The following is a 22,905-nucleotide window of genomic DNA, read 5'->3' as shown; positions in this document are numbered from 1 at the left end:
AAGCATTAACAAGGACTGATTGCCTTTGCACATACCATGCCTACTCTGCACCACGCCAGTGAACAAGAAGCAAGTTAGCTTCGAAACGCGTCTGGCATTTGTAATGGACTTTGAAGCAAGCTGACCTGCTGAAATAAAGGACCCTTTAAAATCGAACGGAGCCCGACCTGTTACTGAGTGCATTCCAAGCAGCTGGCACATTTTTGTTTGAAATATTACGGCCTGCCAAGGGTCGTGGAATGCACCATCACAGAACAGTGAGCTGCCTTGAAGATACCAGAATCTGACAATCGGAAGAATAACAGGGAAAGAGCAGAACGAGGTCCGCTTGTATCCCAAATGAAATGGATGCAAAAAGGCAGCTTTCACCAAAGAGAGCCAAACATGAGCAGGAACTCGAAGTCCCAGAAGGCTTTTCCTCAATCAACCAGAGCAAGCCCACCAGGGGGCGGAAAAAGCATTAACAAGGACTGATTGCCTTTGCACATACCATGCCTACTCTGCACCACGCCAGTGAACAAGAAGCAAGTTAGCTTCGAAACGCGTCTGGCATTTGTAATGGACTTTGAAGCAAGCTGACCTGCTGAAATAAAGGACCCTTTAAAATCGAACGGAGCCCGACCTGTTACTGAGTGCATTCCAAGCAGCTGGCACATTTTTGTTTGATATATATATATATATATATATATATATATATATATATATATATATATATATATATATTCAATGAAAAAACCATAGGTTATACTCCATATATAGTTAGGAATTAGCATTTACAAAACCTTATTTTACTCGCATAAAACCATTGAAATTCCATATATAGTTAGATGCGCTAACTATATATCGCGCACCCGCAATCCACTGCTGATGATGTCACATATTACATCATTCATGACATGGTCAGTGACATCACTGATGACATCACTGATGACATCTCAAATGACATCTCAAATGACATGACTGATGACATCTCAAATGACATCACTGATGACATCACTGATGACATCTCATTTGACATGACTGATGACATCACTGATGATATCATTCATGTGATAATACGATGAACCTCTTCAGACTCTAATATAACCTTAGATACAATCAGTGTAAACAGACACTCACAGACTGTCACTCATCCATGGAGTTACTCACACACCTAGTCAGTTATGCAAAGAATCAATCACACCTCCATTTCCTCAACTATACAGTTATACAAACTTTACTTATTCAAACATATACTAACACATATTTACTCTCTTATACAATCCCTGATACAAGTTCACAATGATCCATACAGCCACTCACACATTCACTGGCTCTTATGCACAGTTATTTATATATGTCAACTCTCACATGTACTGTGTTTTACATATGTACTTACTTTGACATGTAGCACTGAGATATCCATTCACTCACCAATACACTCATGCACACAGTCAACCGCCCATACAGCTTTTTCCACATGCACTTTTGAAACCATACATCTAGTGAATCAACTGCTCACACATCTATGCACAGAGTCATACACCTCCCAGCCACCCACACACACACTCAGTCTCCCATACAAATACTTGGGCAACCAATCAATAACCCATATAGTTACTCATATAGCTACTTATCAACACATGCAACAGTTTACAGAACAACAGACATAATGATGCGCAAATTAAGACAGTTTAGTCACTAACCCATGCACTCAGTGAGACACATTTAATCACTCACTCATACAGTCAGTCATGCACCTACTAAATCCTTCATCCAGACACTTATACATCCACTCATTCTTCAATATGTAAGACATATTTTAACTTTACAGAAACATACAGTCACTGGATGTTGTCATCAGTGATGTCATCAGTGATGTCACTGACCATTGGTTTATCGCCAGTAGGTATATATAGTTAGGATTTTTTCCCTATGGGATTTCTGAAAATTCTATGTCTAATAACTTTTTATTCGCACAACAGACCGCTACTGACGAGGCCTCCCCCCGCACCACCCGGGACGCCCCACGCTGTTTTTCTGTGCTGCATTGTAGGATCCCAAAACCAGTGCGGCACCCAGGCGACATCACCTGGGTGCCGTCCAGAACTCTGCACGTTGTGCTGCCTTGGGACTATTCGCACAAAAGACAGCTTCTAACCATTGTTGCTTTTTGTGTTGAAAAATGTTTAAATGTTTTTAGTTTTTGTTCCGTTCGTTATAGTTAATAGTTAATAAAGTTTTATAATCTTACTTTGTTGGAGTGTTATCTATTTTTTTAAAAACGGGTGAATGGGGCCTTGAATCGGGTTATTGTCATGTGTGGGCTTTGGAAGTGTGCTGCTGCAGGATCGGACATTTCAAACTCAAATGCACGTTCTTTTTCTCACCTTTCCGAAGCATGGAGCGCAATAGCAGGCAGAGAAAGGGTGATGCACGTGTTGAACACTACCTGACCTGGCAAGTTGCTGGCAGTGCCCCCCGCCCGCTCCTAAAAGAGGGCACACACACACCGCCGCCCCGAGTACTTCACAAATCTTTAAAAGACCATGCGCTTGTTCATGAGGCTTAAATGGTTTATCACCTCTTCTAGAACCCCTGCATCGACCCTCTGACGTTTCCTGGAAAAATTACCATGTAACACAATACCAAGCCCTGTCAGCTGAAACCCCCAAGGAATCGTGGGGCATATTATCAAGGGGGTTTATCTCCGCTTTTTTGGCTTTAAAAGCCATGAAAGCGGAGATAAAATTATCTCCCTATTACCAAGCTGTCGCTAACACCAGTTAGTGACAGCTAAAAGGAGATAGCGACCATCTTGGGCCCCGCTTTGCATGTCAGTGATACTTATCACTAATGACATGCAAAGTGGCGTACCAAGATGTTAGCGACTGGAAACAGTCCCTAACATCGCTATCTTCTATTACCAACTTTTGGAGATATTCGCGCTAAGCGCGAATATCTCCAAAATCTAACACCTGCCCTGAGCAGTTCTTAGCCATGTTATCCAATGGGAGGTGGATAACATGGCTAAGAGCATTTGCTCGATAATACATGAATATCGCTGACTTTTCTGCGATAATAGCAAGGTTTATCTGCGATAAAAATCGCCGATGTGCGGCGATAATGTTTGTCTCTAAACAAGTTAGAGACAAAAATTATCGCTAGTTGTTCGTAATATGCCCCCGGGTTTTTGCTTGCAGAAATCGGGAGGCGGGAGACTAGCACTGAAATCAGTAGTCACACGCCTGAATCAGGAGGGTTGGCATGTCTGAATTCTCTACAACTGGGGCCATAAACTACATCCGCAGGGGTAGGTGATAGCCTGGGACCAGCCTGGCATCTAAAATGGCTGCCGTGCACGACAAAATTGTGGCATTGGAAAAAAGGCAAGATGGCGCAGCCGCTGGAAGAGATGTATCAACATATATGAGCCTCCTCAGCCACCCTCAGGAAACATAGGGGATTAGGATACGTCTCCCGCACCCCCTTATACCTAGTAATTTAATTAACGAAGCACAAAATGGCGAATTCCCGTTTCGCTACCAGTTTGCGGCCCAGTTCGCGGCCCGTGAAGCGCTTCTACCGTGAAAAATCATTTTTTTTTTCTTTTCCCCACGGGACCCTTTAATAACCCCAACAACATTCCTAGGGGGTCAAGAGGGGGATACCTTGCCCCCTTTCATTAAATTCCCCCTTAGTTTTTCACCTCTTCTTCTCTCTCGATCCTACCGAGAGACAAGATGGCGGCCGCTCCGGACTGTCACGCAGCAAAATAAAAAAAAGCTCACGCACAGCCGCTGGAAGAGATGTATCAACATATATGAGCCTCCTCAGCCACCCTCAGGAAACATAGGGGATTAGGATACGTCTCCCGCACCCCCTTATACCTAGTAATTTAATTAACGAAGCACAAAATGGCGAATTCCCGTTTCGCTACCAGTTTGCGGCCCAGTTCGCGGCCCGTGAAGCGCTTCTACCGTGAAAAACCATTTTTTTTTCCTTTTCCCCACGGGACCCTTTAATAACCCCAACAACATTCCTAGGGGGTCAAGAGGGGGATACCTTGCCCCCTTTCATTAAATTCCCCTTTCGTTTTTCACCTCTTCTTCTCTCTCGATCCTACCGAGAGACAAGATGGCGGCCGCTCCGGACTGTTTAGAATGTTGACAGACACCGGAGAGCCAATCAGCTTTCTGCGCGCAAAGTTCCGATAAGCGAAAAGTAAGCGGACCGGATCGCTGCCCGGAGCGCTGTTACAGATATATATCTTGATTTAAACGTTAATTTCTCAAAATCCACTGAAGCACATATATTGAGACCTAGCAAAGGCACATCGGGCTACCAGTCCCTACAATTTTGCCAAGTTTCGTGCAAATCCATTCAGCCGTTCGAGCTAAAAGTGAGGCCAACCGCCCTATGGAAAACTCAATGTAAAAAACGTGTTTTGGGACCCCCCTTTTTTCTCAGCCCCCCCTTGACGAAACCCCACCAAATTTCCAGGGGCTGCTCAGAAACAAAATGTGCCATTTTCCTGAAAATTTCAGCCGATTCCGTCCACAAACGCCAAAGTTATTAGACATAGAATTTTCAGAAATCCCATAGGGAAAAAATCCTAACTATATATACCTACTGGCGATAGCCAGTAGGTAATATATATATATATATATATGACCGTGATCAAGCAACTGCTGTTGCGAAACGCGTTGGTTTGTGTTTTTGTTGTTGGAGACTTGAAAAAGAAATAAAGCACTTTGGGAAAGACTGAATCGTGAGTGCTTACTCATTCCCTTGAGGAAAGGGATTTGCATAAAATATTCTCAAAGCGGGGCTCTGCTGAGGAGTGTTGCACCGGTGGATTGAGCGCCAAAGGATTGTACAACGGAGCCAAGTGGTTATATATATATATATATATATATCTCCTACTGGCAGTCGCCAGTAGGTGTATATATAGTTAGGACCTAGTTACCATAGGAAATCCCCAACATTCTATTGGGGAATAACTTTGGCGCCGATTGAGGAATCTGCGTGTAATTTTCCTTAAAATTGCTTCGCTCCTTCCCTGAAAGTTTCGAGGGGATTCGTCAAGCGGGGGCCGAGAAAAAAGGGGGGTCCCAAAACGTGTTTTCCCCATGTTAATTTCCATAGGGACCTTTAGACACGGCTACAGCCCGAACGGCTGAATGGAATTACACCAAACTTGGCAAAATGGTAGGGCCTGGTATGCAGATGTGCCTTTGCTATGTTTGGTGAAAATCCCTCCAGTAGTTCTTGAGAAAATTGAATTTGAAATTTTTCAAATAGCATTTTCTATGGGACCTTTAGACACGATACAGCCCGAACGGCTGAACGGAATTACACCAAACTTGGCAACATGGTAGGGACAGGTATGCAGTAGTGCCTTTTCTATATTTGGTGAAAATCCCTCCAGTAGTTGTTGAGAAAATTAAATTCGAGCAAATTATATATCTATATGCGCTCAACATTCTATTGGGAATAACTTTGGCGCCGATTAAGGAATCTGTGTGTAATTTTCCAGAATTTTGGCCAGCTCCGCTCCACTCCTTCCCTGAAGGTTTCGGGGGGATTCTTTAAGCGGGGGCCGAAAGGGGGGTCCCAAAATGTGTTCTCCCCATGTTAATTTCCATAGGGACCTTTAGACACGGCTACAGCCCGAACAGCTGAATGGAATTACACCAAACTTGGCAAAATGGTAGGGCCTGGTATGCAGATGTGCCTTTGCTATGTTTGGTGAAAATCCCTCCAGTAGTTTTTGAGAAAATTGAATTTGAAATTCTTCAAACAGCATTTACTATGGGACCTTTAGACACGATACAGCCTGAACGGCTGAACGGAATTACACCAAACTTGACAAAATGATAGGGACAAGTATGCAGTAGTGCCTTTTCTATATTTGGTGAAAATCCCTCCAGTAGTTGTTGAGAAAATTAAATTTTAGCAAATTATATATCTATATGCGCTCAACATTCTATTGGGAATAACTTTGGCGCCGATTGAGGAATCTGTGTGTAATTTTCCAGAATTTTGGCCAGCTCCGCTCCGCTCCTTCCCTGAAAGTTTCGGGGGGATTGGTCAAGCGGGGGCCGAAAGGGGGGTCCCAAAAAGTGTTTTCCCCATGTTAATTTCCATAGGGACCTTTAGACACGGCTACAGCCCGAACAGCTGAATGGAATTACACCAAACTTGGCAAAATGGTAGGGACAGGTATGCAGTAGTGCCTTTTCTATATTTGGTGAAAATCCCTCCAGTAGTTGTTTAGAAAATTGAATTTGAGCAAAATATATATCTATATGCGCTCACCATACGCGTACGTGTGCGTACCCTTACGTGTGCGAGCGAGTTTCTGATTGGCTGGCAGTCGACTGTCAACATTCCAAACTGTCCAAACCAGGAAGTGTTGGCCACCATCTTGTTTTTCAGGAGAACTGAGGCACAAGAGAGCCCAAAACAAGAGTGGAAAACACGAAAAGGGGGCAGGGTAGAGACCCCCAACCCTCTAGCCCTTCTCAGGGGGTCCCAAAAGGACCCCCAAGGGCAAAAAAAAAAGAAAAATTCAAAACAATCGTGGGGTACCCGTACCGTGCGCGTACCTCGCGATTTAAAGAAATAATAAAAAATGTTTGCACTTGGTGGTCCTTCTGGGACCCCCTGAGAAGGGCTAGGGGGTCAGGGGTTCTCAACCCTGCCCCCTTTTCGCGTTTTCCACTCTTGTTTTGTGCTCTCTTGTGCCTCACTTCTCCTAAGAAACAAGATGGCTGCTCAGGTGGTCCCAGAAGAATAATAACATATATAAACGTTATCCGCTAATAGAATTAGCATTTAAAAAACCTTTGAAATTTATTGAAAAAAAATATAGGTTTCACGCCTGATATAGTTAGGAATTAGCATTTTAAAAACCTTGCAAATTCACTTAAAAATCCATAGGTTTCAGACCTTATATAGTTAGGAATTAGCATTTAAAAAACCATTGAAATTGCTCCTATATAGTTAGTTGTACTAACTATATTTCACGGACCCGCAATCCACTGCTGATGATGTCACATATTACATCATTCATGACATGGTCAGTGACATCACTGATGACATCACTGATGACATCACTGATGATATCACTGATGACATCTCATTTGACATCACTGATCACATCATTCATGTGATAATACGATGCACCTCCTCACACTCTAATATAACCTTTGATACACCCAGTGTTAAATACAGACTACCATTCTTGAAACCATTGACACACCAATACCAGTTACTACATACACACTCACTGATTCCTAGGTCTACACACACATTCACTCATACACCCATAGAATCACTCATACATACAGTCACTCATCAATACAACACTATCATATGCACTCATACACCTATACAGACACTCACACACTGCCACTTATCCATGGAGTTACTCACACACCTAGTCAGTCATGCAAAGAATCAATCACACTTCCATTTCCTCAACTATACAGTTATACACACACCTTACTTATTCAAACATATACTAACACATACTTACTCTCTTATACAATCACTGATACAAGTACACAATGATCCATACAGCCACTCACACATTCACTGGCTCTCATGTATAGTCATTTATATATGCCAACTCTCACATGCACTGTGTTTTACAAATGTACTTACTTGGACATGTATCACTGAGATATCCATTCAGTCACCAACACACCCATGCACACAGTCAACAGCCCATATAGCTGTTTCCACATGCACTCTTGAACTCATACACCTAGTGAATCAACTGCTCACACATCTATGCACAGAGTCACACACCTCCCAGCCCACCCACACACTCAGTCTCCCATTCAAATACTTGGGCAACCAATCAATAACCCATATAGCCACTCATATAGCTACTGATCAACACATGCAGCAACTTACATAACAACAGACATACTGATGCACACATAGTGACAGTTTAGTCACTAACCCATGCCTTTAGTAAGGCACATTTAATCAGTCACTCATACAGTCAGTCACGCACCTACTAAATCCTTCATCCAGACACTTATACATCCACTCATTCTTCAATATGTAAAACATATTTAAACTTTACAGAAACGCACAGTCACTGGATGATGTCATCAGTGATGTCAAATGAGATGTAATCAGTGATGTCATCAGTGATGGCATTTGAGATGTCATCAGTGATGTCATCAGTCATGTCACTGACCATGTCATGAATGATGTAATATGTTACATCATCAGCAGTGGATTGTGGGTGCGCGAAATATAGTTAGTACAACTAACTATATAGGAGCAATTTCAACGTTTTTTTTAAATGCTAATTCCTAACTATATAAGGCCTGAAACCTATGGTTTTTTAAGTGAATATATATATATATATATATATATATATATATATATATATATATATATATATATATATATATATATATATATATATTACCTACTGGCGGTCGCCAATAGGTATATATAGTTAGGATTTTTTCTCTATGGGATTTTTGAAAATTCTATGTCTAATAACTTTGGCGTTTGTGGACGGAATTGGCTGAAATTTTCAGGAAAATTGAACATTTTGTTTCTGAGCAGCCCCTGACAATTTGGGGGGGTTTCATCAAGGGGGGGCCGAGAAAAAAGGGGGGTCCCAAAACGCGTTTTTCCCATGTTAATTTCCATAGGGCGGTTGGCCTCACTTTTAGCTCGAACGGCTGAATGGATTTGCACGAAACTTTGCAAAATTGTAGGGACTGTTAGCCCGATGTGCCTTTGCTAGGTCTCAATATATGTGCTCCAGTGGATTTTGAGTAATTTAGGTTCAAAAAAAGATATATATCTGGGCGGAGCCTAACCACACATCTGATCTGATTGGCTGTCAGGACTTCATCCAAGAAGTGTTGGCAGCCATCTTGGGACCAATATACATGATAGCACCTCATTAAAAAGCATTGTAGTTAATAGAGGTTTTTAGGACTTTAGTTACATTATAAATCATTTGTTGATGGTACCATACTCGTTTTAGGAATTGTGGTGGGTTCTAAGGTGATTTTACCATGTGAAAAAACCTTCTGCTGTGATATCATGAATATTGTTTGAAAGAAAACGAATATCTCATGATTTTCCCACAGTGGTTTGGAAGGGGATCTATAAGCTAAACTGAAAGCATATTTTCTGTAAATTCACATTATCTTTCTCAGTCATGTGAAAATGAAGTCTGACATTCTCAGTAAAACATGTACATCCAACAAGGACAGAGACTGTCAGTTGATTCCTTTGTGTTCTACTGCAGCCTCCTAGAGTGTTCTAAAGAACAACTAGAGCGCTAACAGTCCTACTTATTACAAAGGTATGGCACACCTGAAGCCATCTTGATTGGAATAAAGTGGTAACTCTTAAAACATTTAATTTAAAAAGAAACAACATGAGGGGGTATATTTTGCCATAGAAAGTATGATTAGTGCTGCAGAATGAAAAATTAGGGCACATTTTGAGTGACTTCTCAAATCCTTTTTTATTTCATTAAAACATTCTGACATGCAGTCTCCCAAAATGGCCACCAGAGACAAAAGAGCCCAAATGTAGCCCAAATATCACCCAGATGTAGCCCAAGTATAGCCCAATGACAGAATGTCCCAGAGTGTTCTAAAGAACAACTAGAGCGCTAACAGTCCTACTTATTACAAAGGTATAGCACACCTGGAGCCATCGTGATGGGAATAAAGTGGTAACTCTGAAAACATTTAATTTAAAAAGGAACAAAATGAGGGGGTATATTATGCAATAGAAGGTATTATTAGTGCTGCAGAAAGAAAAATTAGGGCACATTTTGAGTGACTTTTCAAATCCTCTTCTATTTCATTAAAATATTCTGACATGCAGTCTCCCAAAATGGCCACCAGAGACAAAAGAGCCCAAATGTAGCCCAAATATCACCCAGATGTAGCCCACGTATAGCCCAATGACAGAATGTCCCAGAGTGTTCTAAAGAACAACTAGAGCGCTAACAGTCCTACTTATTACAAAGGTATGGCACACCTGAAGCCATCTTGATTGGAATAAAGTGGTAACTCTTAAAACATTTAATTTAAAAAGGAACAAAATGAGGGGGTATATTTTGCCATATGAATTATGATTAGTGCTGCAGAAAGAAAAATTAGGGCAGATTTTGAGTGACTTCTCAAACCCTCTTCAATTTCATTAAAAAATTCTGACATACAGTCTCCCAAGATGGCCACCAGAGACAAAAGAGCCTAAATGTAGCCCAAATATCACCCAGATGTACCCCAAGTATAGCCCAATGACAGAATGTCCCAGAGTGTTCTAAAGAACAACTAGAGCGCTAACAGTCTTACTTATGACAAAAGTATGGCACACCAGAAGCCATCTTGATTGGAATGAAGTGGTAAGTCTAAAAACACTCAATTTAAAAAGGAACAACATGAGGGGGTTAATTTTGCCATAGAAAGTATGATTAGTGCTTCAGAAAGGAAAATTAGGGATCATTTTGAGTGACTTCTCAAATCCTCTTCTATTTCATTAAAAAAATTCTGACATGCAGACTGAAACATGCACTTTGAATACCAGCAGCAGACGTCCCTGGCGAGCAGTAGCTTTACTACAGTGATCTAATGTGTAACTAGAGTGCTAACATTCAGAATTTATGGCAAATGTGTGACACATCTGAATGCCTTCTTGATGGAACCAAAGTAAACAAGCATTGAAAATGCAATAGATCTCGCCCTCGTTTAAGTTAAAGCCATTCTGTTTGTAATGAGGTGGCTTTTTAGCTTTGCTTTTATTAGTGTTTTTTCAACTTTCATGTAAATAACATGCATCTGTATGCATATAAGTATATGTATGCATGCATTTATGTTTGTATTTATATAGATATACAGAAGATTTATGTTTATGTATGTATATATATATATTCACTGAAAAAACCATAGGCTATAGACCATATATAGTTAGGAATTAGCATTTACAAAAGCTTGAAAATTCACTGAAAAAACCATAGGTTATAGACCATATATAGTTAGGAATTAGCATTTACAAAAGCTTGAAAATTCACTGAATAAACCATAGGTTATAGACCATATATAGTTAGGAATTCGCATTTACAAAACCTTATTTTACTCACACAAAACCATTGAAATTCCATATATAGTTAGTTGCACTAACTATATATCGCGCACCCGCAATCCACTGCTGATGATGTCACATATTACATCATTCATGACATGGTCAGTGACATCACTGATGACATCTCAAATGACATCACTGATGACATCACTGATGACAACATCCAGTGACTGTATGTTTCTGTAAAGTTAAAATATGTCTTACATATTGAAGAATGAGTGGATGTATAAGTGTCTGGATGAAGGATTTAGTAGGTGCATGACTGACTGTATGAGTGAGTGATTAAATGTGTCTCACTGAGTGCATGGGTTAGTGACTAAACTGTCTTAATGTGTGCATCATTATGTCTGTTGTTCTGTAAACTGTTGCATGTGTTGATAAGTAGCTATATGAGTAACTATATGGGTTATTGATTGGTTGCCCAAGTATTTGTATGGGAGACTGAGTGTGTGTGTGGGTGGCTGGGAGGTGTATGACTCTGTGCATAGATGTGTGAGCAGTTGATTCACTAGATGTATGGTTTCAAAAGTGCATGTGGAAACAGCTGTATGGGCGGTTGACTGTGTGCATGAGTGTATTGGTGAGTGAATGGATATCTCAGTGCTACATGTCAAAGTAAGTACATATGTAAAACACAGTACATGTGAGAGTTGACATATATAAATAACTGTGCATAAGAGCCAGTGAATGTGTGAGTGGCTGTATGGATCATTGTGAACTTGTATCAGGGATTGTATAAGAGAGTAAATATGTGTTAGTATATGTTTAAATAAGTAAAGTTTGTATAACTGTATAGTTGAGGAAATGGAGGTGTGATTGATTCTTTGCATGACTGACTAGGTGTGTGAGTAACTCCATGGATGAGTGACAGTCTGTGAGTGTCTGTTTACACTGATTGTATCTAAGGTTATATTAGAGTCTGAAGAGGTTCATCGTATTATCACATGAATGATATCATCAGTGATGTGATCAGTAATGTCAAATGAGATGTCATCAGTGATGTCATCAGTGATGTCATTTGAGATGTCATCAGTGATGTCATCAGTGATGTCACTGACCATGTCATGAATGATGTAATATGTGACATCATCAGCAGTGGATTGCGGGTGCGCGATATATAGTTAGTGCAACTAACTATATATGGAATTTCAATGGTTTTGTGTGAGTAAAATAAGGTTTTGTAAATGCGAATTCCTAACTATATATGGTCTATAACCTATGTTTTTTTCAGTGAATATATATACATATATATATATATATATATATATCCAAAATTCCATATTATCTATCATTTCTTATAATATGCAGATTTATTAAACAGAGTACCTCACACAGGTCCAAAGCTCCTAAGAAATGTCAATCCATGTGCTGATGGCCCACTCCCTGACTACATTTCATTTTTTTATAGTAGGAAATGTGTGGTTTCCCATGGGAGTGATGTTCGCCCCACCCCTGAAAAACTGCCCAAAAACATTGGGGCCCACAGGAGGTCGACCCTTATGCCAGGAGGTTTGACTCTCCCTGATAGATAATTTTTTATTATTTTTCTTTTTCTTTTCAAATTCCCTTGGGGGTATGATCATGACCAGCGGAAAAAACACTTTTTTTCAGAAAAAATGTTTGCCTGTTTGTCACGAGGGTCAACCTCCTCAAACAGGTACCTGGTGACTAGTGGTTTTCATGGCTGTGAATTTGGCGCATCTTTGATCCACAGCCTGGAAATCATTTCAGGAAAGCTTTGTTGGAAAGTGGAGCATCCCCTCTTCCCAAAAAGGCCTCCCTGAAACTTCGGGAAGCATTGCAGACCCCCAAAAACCCCCGGGACGGCAGTGCAAGAACTCACCTCTTGTCTCCACTGCTGCCTGTGGGCAATTTGTGACATCAGCGCAACCTGCGGAGCTCTGATGTCGTAGGTGGGGGGGGGGGTTGACATGGAAGCGACTCCGTGTCACCCCCACCTTTCGCCCGAAAATAAAATAGGAATCCTATGGTGCAAGCACCGTAGTATCCTTTTATGCAAAAACAACAATTGTTGGACAGAAGGCAGAACAATGTCATTCATTCACCCCAGTACAGAGATCTGGGCCTAAATCTATCGTTTTTTTAGCTCCCCCTGCTGTTCCAGTTTGAACCCAGCCATATGCAAATCAGTCTCGATCCTGCTCCCTATAGGAACAGCCCAGCCTGAACTGCCCGGCCCTCCCTGGACCTGAAACAGACCACCTAGACCTGTTTCGGGGTTTCACCGCTTATCAGCCATGCCATCCTCCGTGTCTGCCAAGGTCCGACAGACGTGCTCGTGTGGGTGTTGGTCATTGGCCAACACCCGTACCAAAGGGGTTAAAGGATGTTCCCTTAATGTTAATAAGTGGTTTCCTCTGTCAGTGGGTTAAAGGTCACATTGATACATTTATGATTTACTTTGTGTTTTTTTTTTAATCAAAATTTACTATTAGAGTAATAGGTTTATAATCTCTTTTTGGAAAGAAAATGCTTCAGGTATTTCCCATAGGTAAAATATCGCTTAACAAGAAACTGCCTCCGAGTTAACAGAGACTGGCAAATTGATATAAGAGAAGCAGCTTTTATGTTTATCCTTTTTCCTCAGTTCTTAAGAATATTACAAGACAACATGCTGTGTTAATGCTGGCAACAAAAACTGGTAGTTTACCAGAACTTGCAGGCTTTGCAGCGATCACCTTCAGACCTGTAGAGCTTCCAGGGTGTAGTCCAACACAATCAAATACTTGCCAATATTACTTGAAGACCAGAAGTAAAGAGAGATCAGAATGCTTTTTAGCTGACTTTTAAGTGCAGAAAGTGAGTGAAGGGTATTCCAAGATTGGTTCTGGACAGGAGTCGACTAAGGGGTTCAGCCATGGTTTGTGTTTGAGCTGAAGAAAATAAGGCAATTGGTTCTTGGTAAGTAAAGATGGAGCACAGAATGAAGGAGTTCCTGATTTGGAGGGAAGAAGGCTGAAATATTGGTTCCTGGTAAGACAAATCAACATAATGTGTCAGGAGTGCCTCTCCGCAGCTGTGGACTGAAGATTGTTGCGGGTACAGGAACGCCATCTTTTCTTCATCATATTGGCTTCCTTACTCTTATCAAGACTATTACATTGTTGACATTATTGAAACTGGTATCTCTGGCTACAATGTGAATCGCATTTTCGCTTCGCTGGCTACTTCAGTGTTACTTAAGATGATTTTCAGTGAAATTGTCTGATTGTAGGCTATTGTTTTTAGGTGATCCTATTATAACATCTGTGTATTCACTGAGTGTGAAAGAAGAGGAGGAAGCTGAGCCCACTGATGTACCCTTGCTTCAGAAAAGAGTGACAGGTGAGTAGAAAGTATTGATCTTCAGGTAGAATGTGCTGGATGAAATGTTAACATAATACAAAAATAGGGAGATAAACTGATCAGTTTCATGCAAGAGGACAGAACTGCTTCACATTGTTGCCCACAAAATAGCAATAGAATAGTGGTGTTTTTTTCAAGGAAGCTGCTGTAATGCTGTATGCGAGGAGCTGAGTAATATAGTGTTATTTTCACTTGTAAATAGATTAAGTGTCATATCCCACACCTTATATTTAATGTAATGGCTGTTACTGCTGTCTTGATCTTAGTTTTTTACCTTTGCTAAACAAGTCATACTTTGTTCTGAGGTTTGAAACAAGATATTTGTATTGACTACTACACCTTCTCCCTCATCATGCAGAGGTGCAGGGCAAACATGAGAAAGTGGCATTGTCTTCGGATTATTAGTATGAATAGGAAAAAAAAATTCTTAGTAAGTAAAGTAGTTGGAGTAAGTCAAGGTGCAAGCACCAAGTAATGTACTGCATTTATCGAGGGAAGTGTGTAAGTAGTATGTTGCAGATGTAATTTCACCTTGGATTGTTGGGTTCGCTGAGTTTGGGTTTCTGCATCAATAATGTTTTTTTTATCAGGATCTCATGAGAGGAGGTAGGGGACCTTATGCCTACATGCCATACTGTAGATATGATGGTAGGAATTTGGAGAGCATGTGATTGAAATACTACAAGCAGTGAACAGAGTGCAACAGATAGGTAACTTTTTGCAATAACATGTCTAAAGGTTCAGACAGGTTACCTTTCATATGTATAAATAATTTCAAAAGGCATCAAAAAAGTTTTATTAAGAAATAATTAACTAAGACTTCAATACTATTCCTAATTGGAGAATACAACCTTAGTTTTCAAAAACCCTGCACCTAGTTCTCGTCGCAACAAGATAGCAAACAAAACACCCCAACATTATACTCCCCCCCCCCCCCCCCCATTCCAGCCGTACCAGTTTCAATTAATATTTTCCTACTTGTAGGATCAAGGTGTGACCCGATACCAGTCGCACCCTCCCCCCAATATGCCCCGCCCGCCGTCTAACCTGGAGTCTTTGTTTAGTTTCATGTTTTCTGTACCTAAACTAATACTTCTTTGTCTGTTAATTGTATATGCAATACAGTTCCTGTAAACAACATTAGGCCTACTGGTTTCCCTTGACCCTACAGCACATGCCTTAATGCTGCTTGCTCTCTGCTTGTCTTTTTAAATCCACTAAAGGCACTCCGGTAAAACATTTTTTTCCTTTTTTATGGTGTGAAGCTTATTACTTTGATACACGATTACTCCAGGTTGATACAGATGCTCTACTCTGTGCGCAGTGCGCTTTTTTAGGTCTCGCATGACCCAGCGCTTGCGCTGGTCTGGCCAGACCTTAAGTAAGAAGGGCTTTTAAAAATGCTACCGCCGGCTACAACTTGGAGTGCATGTGCGCGGGCGCGCGCTTAGGAGAGGAGGCGCCATATGGCAAACCTAGTCATGCTCATTAAGCGCCCGCGATCACTTTCACATTCGCCAGCGATCACTTTCGTAGCGCCCCTTTGATGTTCTCGTTCAAAGAACATCAGACATCAAAGAACATGTCCTGTTAATGCTTTGCTGCTGCCCGTTTGACATACAACGTGCTTTCTCTTTCCACAAACTCGATGTTTGTGTTCCTTTATTTTGAGATGCTTTTATTATTACTGTCACACACAACCACACATACAACCACACACTCACCCACACACTCACCCACACACTCAACCACACACTCAACCACACACACAACCACACATACACACCACACACACACAATCACACCCACAGCCACACACACACACAACTACACATACAAACCCAGACACACAACCACAACCACACACACAACCGCACACACACAACCACACACAAACACACACCCAACCACACACCCAACCACACACATAACCACAGACACACACAACCAAAAACACACACACAACCAAAAACACACACACAACCCCACACACACACAACCCCACACACACAACCCCACACACACAACCCCACACACACAACCACGCACACAAACACACACACACACACAACCACACAACACACACACACAACCACACAACACACACACAACCACACAACACACACACACAACCACAACCACACAACACACACACACAACCAAACACACACACACACAACCACACACACAACCACACACACAACCACACACCCACACACACAACCACTTACACAGCCACACACGCAGCCACACACGCAGCCACACACACAAGCACACACACAAGCACACACACAAGCACACACATACAACCACACACATAACCACACACATACAACCACACACATACAACCACACACATACAACCACACACATACAACCACACACATACAACCACACACATACAACCACACACATACAACCACACACATAACCACACACACATAACCACACACACACAACCACACACACAACCACACACACAACAACCACACAACCCCACACACACACACACAAGACCCCCCCCACACACTCACACAAGACCCCACACACACACTCACACAAGACCCCACACACAACCACACGCACAACCAGACACACACAACCACACACAACACCGCACACACAACCGCACACAGTCACACACACAACCACACACATTCAACCACACACATTCAACCACATTCAACCACACACACACACAACCACGCACACACACAACCACACACACCCACACACACACAGCCACACACACATAACCAGACACAACCACACACACACATAACCACACACACACAACCACACACACACACACAACCACACACACACACACAACCACACCCACACACACACACACCCACACACACACACACCCACACACACACACACACCCACACACACACACACACCCACACCCACAACCACACACACACACCCACAACCACACACACACAACCACACACACACAACCACACATACAACCACACACAACCACACATACAACCACACACAACCACACACAACCACACACATGACACACAACCAACCACACATGACACACAACCAACCACACACACAACCAACCACACACACAACCAACCACACACACAACCAACCACACACACAACCAACCACACAACCAACCACACACAACCACATACACACACAACCACATACACCCACAACCACATACACCCACAACCACACACACTCACAACCACACACACTCACAACCACACACACCCACAACCACACACACACAACCACACCCACAACCACACCCACATCCCCACACACAACCACACACACAACCACACCCACAACCACACACACAACCACACACACAACCACACACCCACACACAACCACACACACACACACAACCACACACAACCACACACAACCACAACACACACACACACACCATACACGCACAACCACACACAACCACACATCCACACACAACCACACACAACCACACATCCACACACAACCACACACACACACACACACACACACACAACCACAACCACAACCATACCCACACACTGTGAAAAAGTGGCTCTATATATACTGGACCATAATAAGGTACAGTGTGTATAGAGTCCACAAACCCCAGAGGTATAACAGAGGTTAAAGCCAGGTGTGACCTTACTATCTAAAGTGGTAGCTTTGTCGAGCAGTAAGGCAGTACCAGAAGACAGTGTAAAGCATTTGTTGTACACACTCAGTCAGCAAAAGGTTTCACACACTCAAAGACTGAACTCAAGGGCAAATATTTTATTGCAAAGATATAGTTCTTTTATTCTATAGAACTAACAGATATCAAAATATACTTTTCTCAATATGAGGGTCTCAGATAAGTACTTTGCAGAAAGGCAATAAACTTTGTAAACACAATAGGTACAGGGGTTGCAGTAGGCAACACAATTCTAAACACACTTTAGCATTGAGCTCAATGGCTTTTCCTCATATAAGTACAGTGGATTACTTTGTAGATTACTTTGGTAGTTCCAGGACTGGATCCTAGATTCAGTCCTGAGTTCTAAGCCGAAAACAATTTAGTAAAAGCTTTTTAGTTATTGCAGTGATTTTTCAGGAATATAAAGCTAATTTAAAAGTTCACACTTTAAAACTTTTCAATGAAAATATGGCAATGTTATCCAATGGGAGAAAATTCAGGTTGCAGGTAAAGTACGATCTTGTTACTTTTGTAATCCAGTACTGGGCTCCTAGGTCCAGCACTGGGGTCTCAACTTAAAACAGGTAAGTAATTAAGTTTCAGTATTTCGTATGATTTTGAAAGAATATTTCAAGTTTTCAAAAGTAGACACTTAGAAGAAATTTTATAGAAAAGCAGACAGTGGATTCCTATGGAGAAAATACAGGTTACTAGTAAACCCGGTAAGGATTACTTTTGTGATTCGGTACTGGGCTACAAGGTACAGTACTGACTTCTCTCCTGATTACAGGTGAGTACTTCGGAATTCGGTTGATTTTATATGAATATTTTAAGTTTCCAAAACTTCACACTTAAAAGATTTTTCAAGTCAAACCAGTCAATGTTATCCAATGGCAGGTAAGTGAGTTACCGGTTTCCAGGTGAGTACTCGACTGGTGAAGTTAGGGTTCCTGGGCATAGACTCAGGGGTCCCCCAGGGTCAGGTAGGTACAGTTGGTTCACCCTCAGCGGCACAGGGGCGGCCGGGTGCAGAGGTAGTTAGGCCCAACGTTATCCAATGAGGGGCAGGGGGCCTCTGGTTGATGGCTGCTTGCTAGCAGGCCACGCGGCTGTGGGAGCTGGGCTCCTGGTCACTTGCTCAGGGCAAATGGGGAAGAAGGATAGGGCAAAGGTTACACGGCCAGGCGCACTCGGGTGGCTTGGTGCAGGGTGCTTTTGAGACGTCGGGCGGTCAATGTTAGTCAATGGGAAAGGTAACAAATGAACAAAGGCTGCAGGCTCGGGGATGGAGACTCTTCAGGGGCGACCACCACTTCGAGAGGTAAGTTGGGACCTTGGAGCACAGGTAGGTACCCCAAAGGAAAGCACAGGGGGCTGTAGGGCGCTGGGTGCAGGGGTGTCTTTAGGTGTCGGGAAAGCTTACCCTCACCTGGTCGCCGTTGGAGTGGCCCCTGGTTCTGACTCTGCAGGCGTCGTCTGGTTCGTTGAGGAGGGTCTTTGGGCACAGGACTTTGGGTCCCAGTCGACGGGCGGACGTCCTCGTCATCTTGGATCACTCGGGAACGGGCCAGGCTCGGTGGGTGCAGAGTGGGCTGGTCCGGAGCTTCCTGGCTGGCACCAGGGTTGTTGTTGCAGTAGAGCCTCTGCTGATGGGAGTCCCAGTCTTTAGGAGGGTCAAGGCAGGCAGGTCCTCTGGGTGCCCCAAGGTTGCTGTCCGCAGGAGTCGCCGGGATTAGGCAGGAGCAGGTTTTCAGGATCTACAGGCCGGTAGGGCTGGGGCCAAGTCAGTTGTTAGCAGCTGCACGGCGGGTCTTCTTCTTTTCGTATTGGGATCTGAGGAATGAAGGTTAAAGGAGCCCCTAAATACTGAATTTAGGGGCGTTACAGGTAGGGCAAGGGCAGGGACTAATAGGTCCCTGTCCTGAGGTGGGTACACCCCCTAGCCTGCTCCTCTCCTGTGGGAGGGGGGAAGGAGCCTAGCTGTGATTGGGCAGGGCTCCCCATCTTCAAGATGGCCGGAGCCCGGGGTCGTGCTTCACCTAGTCCCTCCCACCTGAGGGGTGGGTTTGGCACAGGCTGGCACCCCCCCTTCCTGATGTAGTTTTTCCCGCCAGTCTTTCCGCCAGAGTGGGGGTCAGGACTGGTGGGGGCCAGTTGCTGGGTACAGTAAATGGTCTGGAGAGGCTCACAGAGGTGGCAGGCCTTTGAAGGTTCCCCCTGCCCATCCTGGGGGAGGAGACCTAGCACCTCGCCCAGGATGTGCATTGTTGCAGGCCCAGGAGAGCGGGGGGCTCACCAGCCAGGGGTCCAGCAACATGGCTGATGTGTGGCAGGCTAGGCAGCCTCTCAGTCCAGACGTGGATTGTGGTTAGGTTTCAGGGGGCATCTCTAAGATGCCCTTTGTGGTGCATTTTTCATTAAATCCCACACTGGCATCAGTGTGGATTTAATGTGCTGAGAAGTTTGATACCAAACTTGTCAGTCTTCAGTGTAGCCATTATGGTGTTGTGGCGTTCGTAATGTCGACCTCCCAGCACCATATACTCTTAATGGTATCACTGCACTTGCAGTGCCCAGGAATGTCCCTAGGTACTGTAGGGGCACAGGGCGCATGCACCTGTGCCCACACCACTGGCATAGGGCACCCAGCCAGAGGGGGCTAGGGCAGTGGGTTTGTGGGCATGGCACGCAGGGATGTGTGCCATGTCGACCATGTCGACTCTTTGTTTAGTTCTGTACTTAGGCACTCAGCCTGCAAAGGCAGTGTGTGGGTGCCAGAGTATAGGGCCCCTAAGGGTGGCACAATAAGTGCTGCAGCACTTAGGGGTCTTCTCTGGTCACCATGCCCTTTGTACCTAGGGTACCATTTACTAGGGGCTGACAGGTGGCCAGAGATGCCAATTGGGTTTTAGTTTCAACACAGTTTAGGGAAGGAACACAGGCCCTGGGTACCTCGTTGGCAGGAGCCCAGGGCACATTCAGTCAAAGCACATCAGCAGTTCAGAAAAAAGTGGGGGCATACCAATGCAAGAAAGATGGCGCTTTCTCACACACTTACAACCAAGCACAAAACCACACACACAACCACACACAGCCACACACACACAACCACACACACACACGGATCCACACACACGCACAACCACACACGCACAACCACACACGCACAACCACTCACAAAAACACTCATACAACCACACACACACACACACAACCACATACACACACACACACAACCACATACACAACCACACACACAGCCACACACACACTACCACACCCAACCACACCCATCCACACCCAACCACACATCCATACCCAACCACACATCCACAACCACACACGCAACCACACATCCACAACCACACACGCAACCACACACGCAACCATACACACACAACCACACACACACAACCACACACACACAACCACACACACACAAAACCACACATACAACCACACACAACCACACACACAACCACACCCACACACACAACCCCCCCCCCCCCACACACACACACACACACACACAACCACACCCACACACACAACCACACCAAGCATTGGCATAGCCAATAGGTCTCGCCTTTGGGACCTTATAAGTGTTTAGCAATGCAACAGATGATGTGGTTGCACTAAGGATATTGTGCTGTATAACTAAATACTTAGAAGGTCCCAAAAGCAAGACCTATTGGCTATGCCAATGCTTCTTTTACTAACTTGCGCCACATTTTGTCTGCAAGCTGTATCCGAACTTTTCGACACAGCAAGTCAATTTAAAATGGTAGTCTACCAAGCATAAGATTTACCTTCTTGTGCAGCTTGTGGTTTCCCATGCTTCGGTCCTGTTTCATCTCTGTGATGTCAGTTTACGTGTGCAGCACATGTTTTTTTCTATCTATAGTTCTCTGCATAACAGCAGCTTCAGGATGCATTGTGTGACTCCTGTTCATACTGTATACGTATGGCTTTACTGTTGAAATTTGTTTTTTTTTTAACAAAATAATTGTATTGCATTTGAAGTATCCGTAACCACATGGGAGAGTACAGATTTATCATTGCAGTGGTTGTTTGTTACAGCATGGGAGTTCCCATGATATAACATTGTTTCAATGTGCAAAGTATTACAAGCATTGGCATAGCCAATAGGTCTCGCCTTTGGGGCCTTATAAGTGTTTTAACATGCAACAGTTAATGTTGTTGCACCAAGGATATTGTGCTGCATAACTAAATATTTATAAGGTCCCAAAAGCGAGACCTATTAGCTATGCCAATGCTTGTTTCAATATATTGTTGCCTTTTTATTATGTTGTTATTGGATTATTTTATCATACTGTATCTAGGTCATTACAATTTGCGAGGAGTATATTTTCCTTATTCATGGTATGCTTATCATTTATTTTCCCTTATTTTTCTTCCCTTCTTGTCCTCTTCCTTTGAAAGTTAAGTCTTTCTGTCTCTATATGATGTTTCAGTCATGGGGCAGATTCTTTATATATATCCCATTGTTATCCTATCAAAATATTTGAATGATAAATACAACTTTTTAAACTCTAAATACCGTTGCACTCCTCATACCATCCTACCGCTTAATGTTACTGAGATCCGAGATGCCTTGTAAAGAGGCGGCTAATCAAAGCCCCGCCCCTTTGGATGGATCTAGCAGAGGGGTGCAGTGTGGTCAACATTGCGTGGCACGTGCTGCTTAAAGTTAGTTGCACGAGAAGAAGACGCTG

The 22,905-nt window shown here is 43.1% G+C and overlaps 1 protein-coding gene across 2 annotated transcripts in view; it reads left to right on the top strand.

Moving 5' to 3' along the window:
• Positions 1–22,905, top strand: part of LOC147692331 (uncharacterized) — a 583,942-nt gene that overhangs the window by 357,855 nt on the left and 203,182 nt on the right. For both annotated transcript variants that reach the window (XM_086938571.1, XM_086938570.1), the window contains one exon: positions 14,374–14,469. In XM_086938571.1, the coding sequence (XP_086794697.1) occupies positions 14,374–14,469 (96 nt within the window). The remainder of the gene's footprint in view (positions 1–14,373; positions 14,470–22,905) is intronic.

This window comes from Lissotriton vulgaris, chromosome 9, assembly GCF_964263255.1.
Source record: "Lissotriton vulgaris chromosome 9, aLisVul1.2, whole genome shotgun sequence".
Classification (NCBI taxonomy): domain Eukaryota; kingdom Metazoa; phylum Chordata; class Amphibia; order Caudata; family Salamandridae; genus Lissotriton; species Lissotriton vulgaris.
Note: the sequence above shows the minus strand (reverse complement) of the source record. Positions and strands in the feature narration are given on the sequence as shown.